Source organism: Pelodiscus sinensis, chromosome 11 (assembly GCF_052426305.1).
Source record: "Pelodiscus sinensis isolate ZL-2025 chromosome 11, ASM5242630v1, whole genome shotgun sequence".
In the NCBI taxonomy this organism is placed as follows: domain Eukaryota; kingdom Metazoa; phylum Chordata; order Testudines; family Trionychidae; genus Pelodiscus; species Pelodiscus sinensis.
In genome coordinates this window covers 15912792-15925508 of record NC_143062.1, presented here as the reverse complement: position 1 = coordinate 15925508, position 12717 = coordinate 15912792, and the positions used below count along the sequence as shown (strand labels likewise).

Sequence of the window (12717 nt, the reverse complement as noted above, 5' to 3'; positions counted from 1 at the left end):
TTTATATTCCATTTTATCATGAGGGATGGGCTAGATTCAACCAACAGTACTTTCCATGCCACTCTGATGCATATGTGATTAAAAACCCTATCACACTGAATACTTAAAAAGAGGGTATATTCTGCACAGAACTCTGCCAAGATATCACATGGTCAGAAATACCTCCACATAGACCCAGTTAAAAATATCTACTCTTAGACAGCTGTCAGGAGCTTAACACCAAAGTTTGGGTGTACATTTAACTGAAATAAGCATGCCCTCTTGTTCCCAAGCATTTCTTTGAACAAGTCCCACCTGGGCCTTCTTCCTCAAACATCACTTCTACAAAAGGGACGTAGGCTGCCAGGATACATTTCTGTGAAGATGTTCTGGGTGCAATATGGCCACCTTCCCCATGTTATAGATCAAGTGCACTATTTTCAAAAGTTCTCATGTCATTTTAGAAAATAGGTTTTAACCTTCTGTGTGTCGTGCCAACACAATGTGACAGCACACATACCTAGCCAACATGTCTCAAATCCTGAGCTGGAGGGCTACTTTGAAGAGAGGCAAGATTCACTCTTCAAAGCTAGCTCAATCTTTTGACTTTCCAAAAAAGCTGCCAATTGCAGTGTTTATGAAAGTTGTATACTTGCTCAAAAGGAACTGGGCTGAGACCCCCTTCCCCCCCAGCTTATTCCATGGGGATTGTGGAAATACTGAAGCAAAATGCAGGACAATGTAGCACTTTAAAGACTAACAAGATGGTTTATTAGATGATGAGCTTTCGTGGGCCAGACCCACTTCTATGAGTGGTCTTGGAACATGTTCAGATGAAAATGAAATCGTATTTCACCGAACACACAAACTAATGAAAATATTTCTGTCAATTAGACAACATAAGAAAAATGTTGCCTGAGAAACTTTTGAGAGTTTGATTGATTGAAGGATATTTACTTTGTATATTTTAGTATGTAATGTGGACAATTTGTGTTTTAACTCTTATATAAATATTTCGTCTTTTTGAATCTCAATGTCTGTTATTAAATAATTATTGTCCAACCCTGTCTCCCCTAATTTTACACAACTGTGAACATTTAAATCAATAAAAGTCTAAAAAATAATCACTATCCAACAGAGTTTCATAAAAATAAAAATCAAATTCTGCCAACCTCAGCTTTAGCGTGTTAATGGCTTTTGGTCACTGAGACTGGGAAAGGATTGGTGGCAAGGTGCAAAATATCTGAATATCAATCTGCCTCTGTTAATCTCCACATCCTCTGTTACATAATCTGAATAATATCACTGAGAAAACTATTTTTGCCCATCACTAGAAAAAGAACACAAAATGTCTTAGACTAGATACAGAGTAGAAAAATTTGTCTGTTAGTAGAAACATGAAACAAGTGCTCATGCATTAATAGCAGCAATGCCACAAGCTTCAAATGGCTAATCCAGACCTCCTTAAGATCCCCATTATTTCTACATAGGCCAGATGGTGTATCCAATGCAGCATTTTGGACCCAAGACAATCAGGCCTCCAGCCATATACCATTTCTTTTACAGAGATGCCTTAAGATAACCTGACAGCAGCTGCAAAGAGATGACAAGTACTTTGTTCTAAACAGAAGAGCAGCTGTGTCTTTAATACAGATTATTTCTACAAACCACTAATCGGTTAACTTTTGGTATGAGGTGCTGAGAGATCCAGAATCACTTTCAATGGCTGTAACCAGAAAAGCCCCCTAACCACACTCACAGATAGATTCTCAGCCTAGCTTCCAAGACTAGCTATAACTTACCCATTGTAGGACCCAAAGGTTTGTGCACAGGTGTAACACTACAGTCTACAAGTCCATTTCCTTTCCACATTGCAATAAAAGATGGCTTTTGTACTGCCAGAACAGAGAGAGCTCATACAACCAAACATTATAAACAACAAAAATAGCACATCTACTTTGTTGCCACTGTTCAGTGTCGATAAATGGAAAGTATTCCCTGCAATGGGCATTACTCTGAATGCATATGAAGTTCCTATATTAGCTAGACCAACTCTGCAAGAGGTCCGGCACCACTCAGGACAGGTGAAGGGAAACTCTGCTCAGTGTATAGGAAAGCGCTAAGGTACATAAGAAATTGAATGGAGAATCCTGAATACCACCATCCTATAAATCGTGAGGACACCTCCTCCTAGAGTACTATACTCTATTTTGGTTACCCCCTAACTCCATAAAGTAGAGTTCAAGAACAGATGCAGCAAAACAGCTGAAGAAATGTATGAGACTGGAAAAACTCTCATATGAAGAAACTAGAAGATTTACCTGGCATTGCTAGGGTCCTAAATGCAAACAATTTTTGTTTTTCTTAATTTAAATCATTGCTCTGGGATGGGGGAGGGGCCAGTATGTAGGCTGTCTTGCAGCAGCTTGAGGTCTATGACCACTGCAGCAGGCACAGTATGTCCCTCAGCTGGGGGGGACAAACAAAACCAGACAAACGCTCTGAAATATATAGCAGAAAGTGGTCCCTTTCTCCATCTCTGCCAGTACAACTGGGGTATAGCTGTTCTGGGCCCCATCTGGTCCCTAGCTGTGCCCCGTGGTCATTCTACAGTATAACTGTGCCTCCTGCCAGACCCCTCTCGATACGCAAATGACTAGTTGAGTAGTCAACTATCTGATAAGCAAATGCTTATCAACACAGTAGTCGACTAGTCATTTCCATTCCCCTTACTCTATCAGAAAGAGGCAGCAAGGGGCGGAGAAAAGAGAGGGTGCTTCAAAGCGGCAGCACCATGTGGAGCCCAGGTCCAAGCCCCCCCCCCCCCCCATCACTGGCTCCACATAGCGCTGCCACTTTGAAACACCGCGTGCAGCCCAGGACCAACTGGGGAGTCTCCAGGCTGTACCCAGCGTTTCAAAGCATCAGCACCATGTGAAGCCCAGGATCAGCTGGGGACTCCCCTGCTGACTCCGGGCTCTGTGAGGCACTGCCACTTTGAAACGCCGCATGGAGCCAAACCCTGGGCTTCCCGTGACATTTCAAAGTGGCAGCGCTGCATGGAGCCCGAGGTAAGTGGGGGAATCCCCAGCTAATCCCAGGCTTCACAGGACGTTGCAGTTTTGAAATGCCAAGGAGCCTGGGGTCAGCAGGGGAGCCCTCAGCTGACCCCGGGTGCCATTCAGCGCTGCCGTTTTGAAATGCTGCAGGGAGCACAGGGCCAGTGGCACCATGCTCCCCGCAGCGATTTCACCTTTGAAGTGTAGCAACAGTACTGGAGCTGTTTCTACATTTTAAAGGCAGAGGCGCCCTTATTGACTAATCCACTAGTCAATGCAAATTGCATCAACTATTCAATTAATCAAAATTTAACATCCCTAGACCCCCTCCCTTTCCATTTTATGAGAACCAATTAAATTCCAGGCACATCCCATTGTCCTGGCACAAGCAAATCCTTATATTGCTTTAAGTTATGATATGAGGAAGCTGCATGCCAAATTTGGTGATCCTAGCTCTTACAATTTAGGAGGAGTTCTTGAACAAAGGGACTCACAGATGAACAGACAGACAGATGCACATTTCTAAAAGTAAGAAGATGAAATGAATGGAACTGTTTTCCTTAGAGACAAATGAGAAAATATGACAGGAATGCACAAAACAATGAATGGAATAGAGGCAGTAGATCGAGCGCTTCTATTTATCCTCAGACAAAAATGGGGATATTTTACAGCATTGATGGGAGTAACTGGTAAAAGGGAACACTTCCACACTGGGCACAATTCATTTGTGGAACTCACTGCCTCAAAGTATCACGAAATAAAAAACTAAGGAAGATTTAATGAGTATTGACATGGACAAGGACAGCCAAAACAAAAACAGTAAGTGATATAAACAGTTGTAAGTTTTGGAAGCGTTTTCAGGGTGAGAGCTAACCTCTGCTAGGATATAATTATCCTATTCAGGGTCCCCTGAACATTCCACTGAAGCAGTTGGTGTTGGCTGCCGTCAGAGACAGAATATCAAACTAAAAGGACCACTGTCTGATCCACTCTGGCAATTTCCATGCTTCACAGCTCAGAGTCCCAACAGAACAAGTCATTATCAATTTGTGCCCATCTTGAATTCTCATTAAGTCAATTTAGCTTAGATTAAGTTGTAGGTGGATTCCTTAAGATACTAGGCAAATTACATTTTAAAAGTTTAGCTGGTTCTCCTTCAGCTTCTTTACAGTGCTTAAAGCAGCCTGGGAGTTTTTAACTAGACTTGGCAAATCAGTCAACTGACTGGGACAAATGTCAACTGATCCCCTATTTAGTCAAACACCATCAAATATTCCAGCAGGAATATTTTTTTAAGACTTTCAGTTCACTTGACAGGTTTCAGAGGTAGCTGTGTTAGTCTATTTCAGCAGAAGCAAGGAGTCCAGTGGCACATTAGAAACTAACAATTTTTTTATGACATAAGCTTTCATGAGTTGCAACTCATGTCATCAGATACATGAGGTGAAAGGAAAAGATAGTAGGGATACAAGATTGGAGTGTGATAGAGTTAAATCACAATGGATAGAGAAAAAGTGAGAATACTTAAAGTGGAAAATTACTTTTTGTAATGAGATCCATTCCTAGTTCCTATTCAAACCTAATGAAGTCAATTGCAATTCATGAAAGCTTACATCATAATAAACTTGTTAGTTTCTAAGACGCCACTGGACTCCTTGTTGTTTTCATTTCACATCTTCTGAGTTAAATTATTTTTTTTTGTAATCTCAGAGGCATAGCCGTGTTAGTCTATAACTTTTAAAATGAATAGTCCTGCAAATTTCTAGTCGAAAAATAACAAGCAGAGCTTTAATTTAAAAAGCCTGTTGAGACCAACTTTATAGATATAAAAAGCAGATAAACACATGGTCACCACCACTCCCCCCATGCAAGTCACTTTTACTGTCTCCTGGAAGGAGAGGCCTCTTGTTTAACATCTTTTAAAAATTGCACAAAGCTTTAAATAATCCTAAACATACGTGGTCTCGTGCAAGCTTCTTCCATGTTTCCACCAGGTCCCACAATTTCAACCCTGCTATTCAAGTCCTGGGCTCCCACAAATACACTGTTCTGCCCATGAAACTCCACCATGACCCACAGTGCCCCCTACTATTTCAGTCCTGATCTCCCCACAGCTGTGTCAATACTTATCAAATCTCCTGTAACACCCTAATGCCTCACCTGAATAGAAGCTTTCAGCCACAGTTACAGGACTATTAAATATACAACAGTTCTCCAGAGGTGCAGCACTGAATTAACTAGTTCAGGGCTTCTCATATTTCATTGTACTGAGACTCTCTCTTCAGACAAAAAAAGTTACAGCAGGACCTCAAAACCCAAGGGCTTCAGTCTTAGGCAGGGGGGCCTGTAACCTGAGCCCTGCTGCCAGGGCTGAAGCACTCAGGCTATGGCTCAGATCTCAAGTCTAATGTCCGCTCTAGCAACCTCATTAAAATTGTCTCACAAACAACTTTGGAGTCCTGAGCCAGAATTTGACAAATCCTGACCTAGTTCATTAACCAGACATGTACATCACTTAAAGTATTTTTCAAATCCAGTGAAAGCACTTTCCTGACTTGGATAAACCATGTTTTTTGTTCAATTCCTATACACTTCTATGAGAACTCTGCGCTCCTACTGTTAAGCATCTAAACTGAATAACATGGTCAATTTGAATGTTACTCCACTATTCATTCAGCACAATTAGGACCCCATGATCAATAGACTGCCACCTAACCTGCTCTTCTGGACAGAACCTGCCGCTACCTAGTGCTAGGGAAGGCTGTACTTTCCCTAGTTCATATTTCACCTTGGAACTCTGTGTTGTCTAGGCCCCTGATGGCCTCCACCGCATCCTCAGCCCGCTCCATGTGCACAAAGGCATAATCCTTCACTATGTCACACTCGATCACTGGGCCATACTCTTCAAACTTGGCCCGCAGCTCCAGGTTAGTGCAGGTGGTACTGATGTTGCCCACATGCAGTTTGGTGGAGGCTTTGCTCTTGTTTTTGCTGGCTTCCACGTTTATGCAGACACCATGCAGCTTGTGGTGATGCAGGTTACGGATGGCATCTTCGGCTGCGGTCTTGTCTTCGATATGCACAAAGCCATAGTTTTTGATGATATCACATTCCAGCACCTTCCCATACTGCTCAAAGAGCGACCGGATCTCTTGTTCCGTTGCCTCTCGGGGCAGATTCCCGATGAAGAGTTTCACCATCTTAGAGTCTGGGGGAACAGGAAAGTGGTTTAAAAGAAGCACTCATTCCAAGTGTAATGCTCTTTTATATTTCTTATATGCCCCCCCTCACCACAATATATCACCCATTTTATAAATGCAAAAGCTGAGTCACAGGACTGATGTGGTAATTGAACCCAGGGATCAATGCAGTACAGGCAGTCCCCGGGTTACATGGATCCGACTTACATCGGATCCCTACTTACAAACGGGGTGAGGCAACCCCGCACTAGCTGCTTCCCCCCAGCAGACCAGGGAGATGCGAAGCTAGCACCCCCCCAGCAGACCAGGGAGACGTGGAGCAGCTTTTCTCAGCAGACACCTCATCTTGAGAATAAAGGACTGAGGGAAGTGAGGTGTGGGAGAATAAAACTGAGCTCTGGAGAAATGTTTGGCTAGAGTTTCTCCTACAATATTTACCAGTTCCGACTTACATACAAATTCAATTTAAGAACAAACCTACAGTCCCTATCTTGTACGTAACCCGGGGACTGCCTGTATTCCATCCACTAAAGCAGCATTTCTCAAATGCCACCAGTGTCTTTTCTTGCAGCCACAGCCTCCTGGGCAGAGGGGTGGGGTGGGGTGAAGGAGAGCAGCCTGTCCCCATGGCTGTCAGCAGGGGTTAATCCATGTCCCCTTCAGGAGACACAAACATTTTAGGAGCAGACAGGCAGCAAGAGTTCCCCACCTTTCTGGGAGCAGTGGGTGACAGAATCTGGCCATGTGGTAGCAGGCTCCATCCCATAGCCACAGGGCTTCAGGCTCCTACTCTGGGCTTGCTTAGCCACCTGATTGCACCTGACCTACACAGCCTCTCATGTACCTCCCTCCAATCACCTCTCAGCCTCCTACCCATCCAGGCTACGTCTACACTGGCCCCTTTTCCGGAAGGGGCATGTAAATTTCAGCAGTCGTCGTAGGGAAATCCGCGGGGGATTTAAATATCCCCCGCGGCATTTAAATAAAAATGTCCGCCGCTTTTTTCCGGCTTTTAAAAAAGCCGGAAAAGAGCGTCTAGACTGGCCCCGATCCTCCGGAAAAAGTGCCCTTTTCCGGAGGCTCTTATTCTTACTTTGAAGTAGGAATAAGAGCCTCCGGAAAAGGGCACTTTTTCCGGAGGATCGGGGCCAGTCTAGACGCTCTTTTCCTGCTTTTTTAAAAGCCGGAAAAAAGCGGCGGACATTTTTATTTAAATGCCGCGGGGGATATTTAAATCCCCCGCGGATTTCCCTACGACGACTGCTGAAATTTACATGCCCCTTCCGGAAAAGGGGCCAGTGTAGACGTAGCCCCAGGGTTTAACTTGTTCCCCAGCTCAGGAAATCTGCTGTGAAAAGTGATATTAACAAATATACAAACAACAAGTAAGCCTGTGGCATCTTAGAAACTATCAAAAATATATATAGTATCATGAGCTTCCATGGGCAAACCCCACTACTTCAGATAGAATCAAATACTAGAACTGGAAGAGAGCTTGAGAGGTCATCAAGTCCAGTTCCTTGCCCTCTTGGCAGAACCAAGCACCATCTAGATCAGGGGTCGGCAACCTTTCTGAAGTGACGTGCCAAGATTTTACCCTCCTGCTCTGGGCCATGCCGCTCTCCCAGGATGGTGAAGAAGGGCTCTCTCCACAGACCACCTGGCTCAGTGCAAACTTTCCATGAACTACCAGTTGCTAATGGAAACTCACTGTTAATTACACTCAAGCAGTTTTGCTAGTGCTGCAGCTATGGAGAATCTGTTTAATTTAAATTAAACCTTTGTTTTAACTTTCACATGTTAGCTTGTCAAATTTCATTTCACTAAAGTAAAATATTAATTTACGTCCAACACAAAAGTTTCAGCGTTTTCTTTATTTATGGCAGGGAGAGGGAACTTTTTTTGGGTTGGAGGCCACTGACTCAGAAAAATCAGTTGGGGGACCATACAAGTGAGAAGGAAAAAAAATAAAAAAAAACTCCTTCAAAAACCTCCCAACTGCGGACCCCAACTGAGACACCTCACTCCTCTGGTGCTCCAGTCCCACAGAGCCAGAGGAAGGGACAGGGAGGACTGAGGTTTGGGGCTTCCCACAGGCTAGATTTACTTTTATGGGATTCCAGAGTTAGTGGATTTTATGCACCTTCTTAGTCTCTGGGGTAGGGACAAAAATGAGGAGTTCAGTATGCCGGGCAGGGCTGCCAGTGAGTGGGATAAGGATGGGGTGCAAGGTCTGGGCAGGAGGTGAGGTGAAGGAGGGGGAGAGGTTGTAAGGTCTGGGTGGAAGGTAGGGTGCAGAAGCAGGCTGGGAGTAGGGTGTCCGGTCATGAGGAGGGAGCAGGAGCAAGGAAGGGTACAGGAACGGGGGGAGGAGGGGAGAGAGGGTGTCTGGCTAGTAGGAAGAGTGCAGAAGGGGGTTTGGTACAGGGTGTCTGGCCAGGATGGAGGGTGCAGGAGCAACAGAGGATGTTGGAGCAAGCTGGGGGTGTGGGAATCATAGAATCATAGAGCTGGAAGAGACCTCAGGAGGTCAAGTCCAGCCCCCTGCCCAAGGCAGGACCAATCCCAGTTAAATCAACCCAGCCAGGGCTTTGTCACGCTGAGACTTAACCTCTAGGGAGGGAGATTCCACCACCTCCTAGGGAACCTATTCTAGTGCTTCACCACCCTCCTAGTGAAATAGTTTTTCCTAATATCCAATGTAGATCTCCCCCACTGTAACTTGAGACCATTGCTCCTTGTTCTCCCATCTCTCACTACTGGGAACAGCCTTTTCTCCATCCTCTTCGGAACCTCCCTTCAGGAAGTTGAAGGCTGCTATCAAATCCCCCCTTACTTTTCTCTTCTGCAGACTAAATAGACCCAACTTCCTCAGTCTCTCCTCATAGGTCATGTGCTTCAGCCCCCTAATGATTTTGGTCGCCCTCCACTGGACCCTCTCCAATGTGTCCACATCCTTTCTATAGTGGGGGGCCCAGAACTAGACACAATATTCCAGATGTGGCCTCACCAGAGCCGAATAAAAGGGAATAATCACGTCTCTGGATCTGCTGGCAATGCTCCTCCTAATTCACCCTAATATGCCATTAGCCTTCTTGGCTACAAGGGCACACTGTTGACTTATATCCAGCGTCTCATCCACTGTAATCCCCAGGTCCTTTTCTGCTGAACTGCTACTTAGCCATTCAGTCCCCAGCCTGTAACAATGCTTGGGATTCTTCCATCCCAAGTGCAGGACTCTGCACTTCTCCTTGTTGAACCTCATCAGATTTCCTTTGGCCCAATCCTCTAATCTGTCCAGGTCACTCTGGACCCTATCCTTGCCCTCCAGTGAATCTACCTTGCCCCCTAGCTTAGTGTCATCTGCAAACTTGCTGAGGATGCAATCTATCCCCTCATCCAGGTCATTAATAAAGGTGTTGAACAAAACTGGTCCAAGAACAGATCTTTGGGACACTCCACTAGAAACCGACCGCCAACCTGACTTTGAGCCATTGATCACTACCCGTTGGGCCTGACAGTCTAGCCAGCTTTCTATCCATCTTACAGTCCATTTATCCAATCCATACTCTCTTAACTTGCTGGCAAGAATATTGTGGGAGACTGTATCAAAAGCTTTGCTAAAGTCAAGGTATATCACATCCACTGACTTTCCCACATCCACAGAGCCAGTTACCTCATCATAGAAGCTAATCAGATTGGTCAGGCACGACTTGCCCTTCATGAATCCATGCTGACTATTCCTGATCACTTTCCCCTCTTCCAAGTGCTTCAAAATGGATTCCTTGAGGATCCCCTCCATGATCTTGGTGTGGGGAGGGGAGGGGAGTGATTGATGGGGTGTAGGTGTCCGGGCATGGGGGGGGGAGACACTTACTTGTCTTTGCACCCCCCTCACAGCAAGGAAAGCCTCCTGACAGCATGCTGCCGCTCCCCCAGCAAGGTGGGAAGGGGGAGGGTACTCAGCCCCCCTCCTCCATGCTATGGGGATCCCAACGCAGCAGGGGGAGGGGCCCCTGACCTTCCATGCAGACCCGACTTACTGCCACTCCCCTAGACAGGGCGAGCTATCAGATTGATTTGACATGATGTGTTCTTTACAAATTCATGCTGGCTGTTACCTATCACCTTATTATCTTCCAGATGTTTGCAGATGAATTCCATAATTATTTGCTCCATTATCTTTCCTGGCACAGAAGTTAAGCTGACTTGTCTGTAGTTTCCTGGGTTGTTCTTATTTCCCTCTTTTTTTTAGTGGGGAATTATAATTGCCCTTTTCTAGTCTTCTGGAATCTCACCCAACTACCATGACTTTTCAGGTACTACAGGACTACTCATTTTTAAAGTTACAGACTAAAACATGGCTACTCCCTGACACTCTTTAAATATACAAATGTCACTTTTCACAGCAGAGCTATCTAGCAAGTCTAAAAAACCCAGCAAAACCCCTTCCCCCACTGGAGTTTCTATTCTGTCTAGATCCAGTAAAGAATATATACAACTGTACATTATTAATATATACATATATGACAATGATTTGGACATGTTTATGTGCATAATTATTTGCTTCTTAACGTTAAGTATTATAATTATAGTTGTTGGTTACTCTCTGAGGCCATCCAAAAATTTGCTGAGAGAACTCCTGCATTAGACAATCCTTATATAAATACTCTTCAGTTATAATACTGATACTCTTCCAATCCAAATAATATATTTGCATGAATGCTAAGTACAATCAGGAGATATAAACCATATCCCATTAAACTTGTTCTGGTCAATTAAGTAGGGGATTTGGTATGAGTGACTCTGAATGGGATTCCAGGTGCTTTGCTGTTGGAGATTAGGGATATCAAGGGTTAACTGATAAGCATTAGCCTTACTGGCATGCTTACCCAGTAACCGGTTAACCAGCAGCTCCCCACCTGCCATACAGAGGGCCCTGCCCTGCTCAAATGGAGCAACCCCTTGGCTGCAGTGTGGTATGATGGGCCTGGCCTAAGCAGCCTCTCCGCCCATGGCATGACACTAGGGATGTAAAATCCCCTTTAATCAGTTAAATGTTACATTTAACCAGTTAAATGATTAAGCAGGATCCCATAGGCTAGAACAGCTCCCATCCATGTAGGGCTTCAGGTTAACCAGTTACCCATTCACATCCTTATGTGCAGAGCTCGCCAAACCATGTTTCTGTGACACCGTGGACCCGGCTGAGGTGGAGCAGCCACCACCACAGAATTCAAGCCCTTCAGAGTTAACAAGTTAAACCTATCATTTAACTGGTTAACTTTTTAAACAGGAATTTACATCCCTACTGGAGATGCATCTTTTGTACACAAGACAGAACTAAGCCTTTGACCAGCATAACTAAGTTCCTAGGGCACATTTTGTATAAAGATGGTAACTGCAGTCTCCTGGTCAACTAATAACTCAGGTAGTTGTCCTCTGGTTCCTAAATCCTCTCCTTGCACAGTCCCAATTTTTTTATATGTTCAAGGGCTAAGCGTAATTTGAACAAAATACTTCATTTTATCTATACTGGACAGGAGTGAGTATGGGATGGGCTTCCTGTTCTGCTAATTTGGCTGCTGTCAAAAAGGTGCATATTATTGATTTTGGAGGTGCTCAAAGGGAATGGGGAATCAGAAGGACACAGACACACCCGTATATAAGGGCTGCAGCATCTTATACGCATTTCCAAAGACAACACCTGCTCTGGCATCAAAACCCAGGTTCATCCCTTCTTTCCCCATCCCCAGAGCTACCTAACCATCTGCAGCCATCCCATAACCCTTCTTGCCCTGTACCCCCTTTACGTTAAGCCAGGGGCCTCTCTGGCACAAACCCCAAGTACAGCACAGTCCAAAGCTTTCACCGGTGCCCATATATTGCTGTTTCCCATGCACCTCCCATATACACACAATGACCCTCGTTTTCCTCCTCCTACCTCTGTCACCCGCCCTGCAAAGGCAGCTCAAAGGCCTCCCGGCATCCATTCCCCACCCCCAGTTCCCCCCGTGCACACCCAGAGCCCCACTGGGCCCTCTCCCGCCCCGTATCCCCTCCCCCCGCGACACAGTCTCTCACGGTCACATCACAGCCCGCCTCGGTACCCCACCCCCCAGAGCCTCATGCTGACCCCTGCGCTCGAATCCACTCGCCCGCATGATGCCCCCACCTCCGCCTCCCATGGGGCCTGCCCCTTGTTCGATAACCCCCCAGTGCGGGCCTCCATCTCCCCACGCACACTCAGCAGGGACTAAGCCCCCCACCATCCACAGCCGCATCCCGCCCCTCAGCCCCACAGACCCAGGCTGGACCCCCGCCGTGCACCACGCCGACCCGCAACCAGACCAACCTCGCCGGAGACCGCGCCTCCCCTCACAGTGAACCACACAAAATGTCGGCTACACCAGCAAGGCCTAGTCCCACCCACTGGTCCACCCCGCTGTTCCCTCATTGGCCAGCTTGCCGAGTGGCCC

At 45.7% G+C, this 12717-nt stretch overlaps 1 protein-coding gene across 2 annotated transcripts in view; it reads right to left on the bottom strand.

Moving 5' to 3' along the window:
* LOC102461184 (RNA-binding protein 4B) overlaps nt 1-12717 on the bottom strand; it is a 21352-nt gene extending 8635 nt beyond the window's left edge. The window contains exons 1-2 of one of the 2 annotated variants that reach the window (XM_014577805.4): nt 12594-12717; nt 5827-6246 (exon numbers count right to left, since the gene is read on the bottom strand). In XM_014577805.4, coding sequence (XP_014433291.2) covers nt 5827-6238 — 412 coding nt within the window. In that variant the 5' untranslated portion in view covers nt 6239-6246; nt 12594-12717. Of the gene's footprint in view, nt 1-5826; nt 6247-12544; nt 12568-12593 lie in introns of those variants that run through there. The other variant, XM_075939268.1, reaches the window with a different exon arrangement.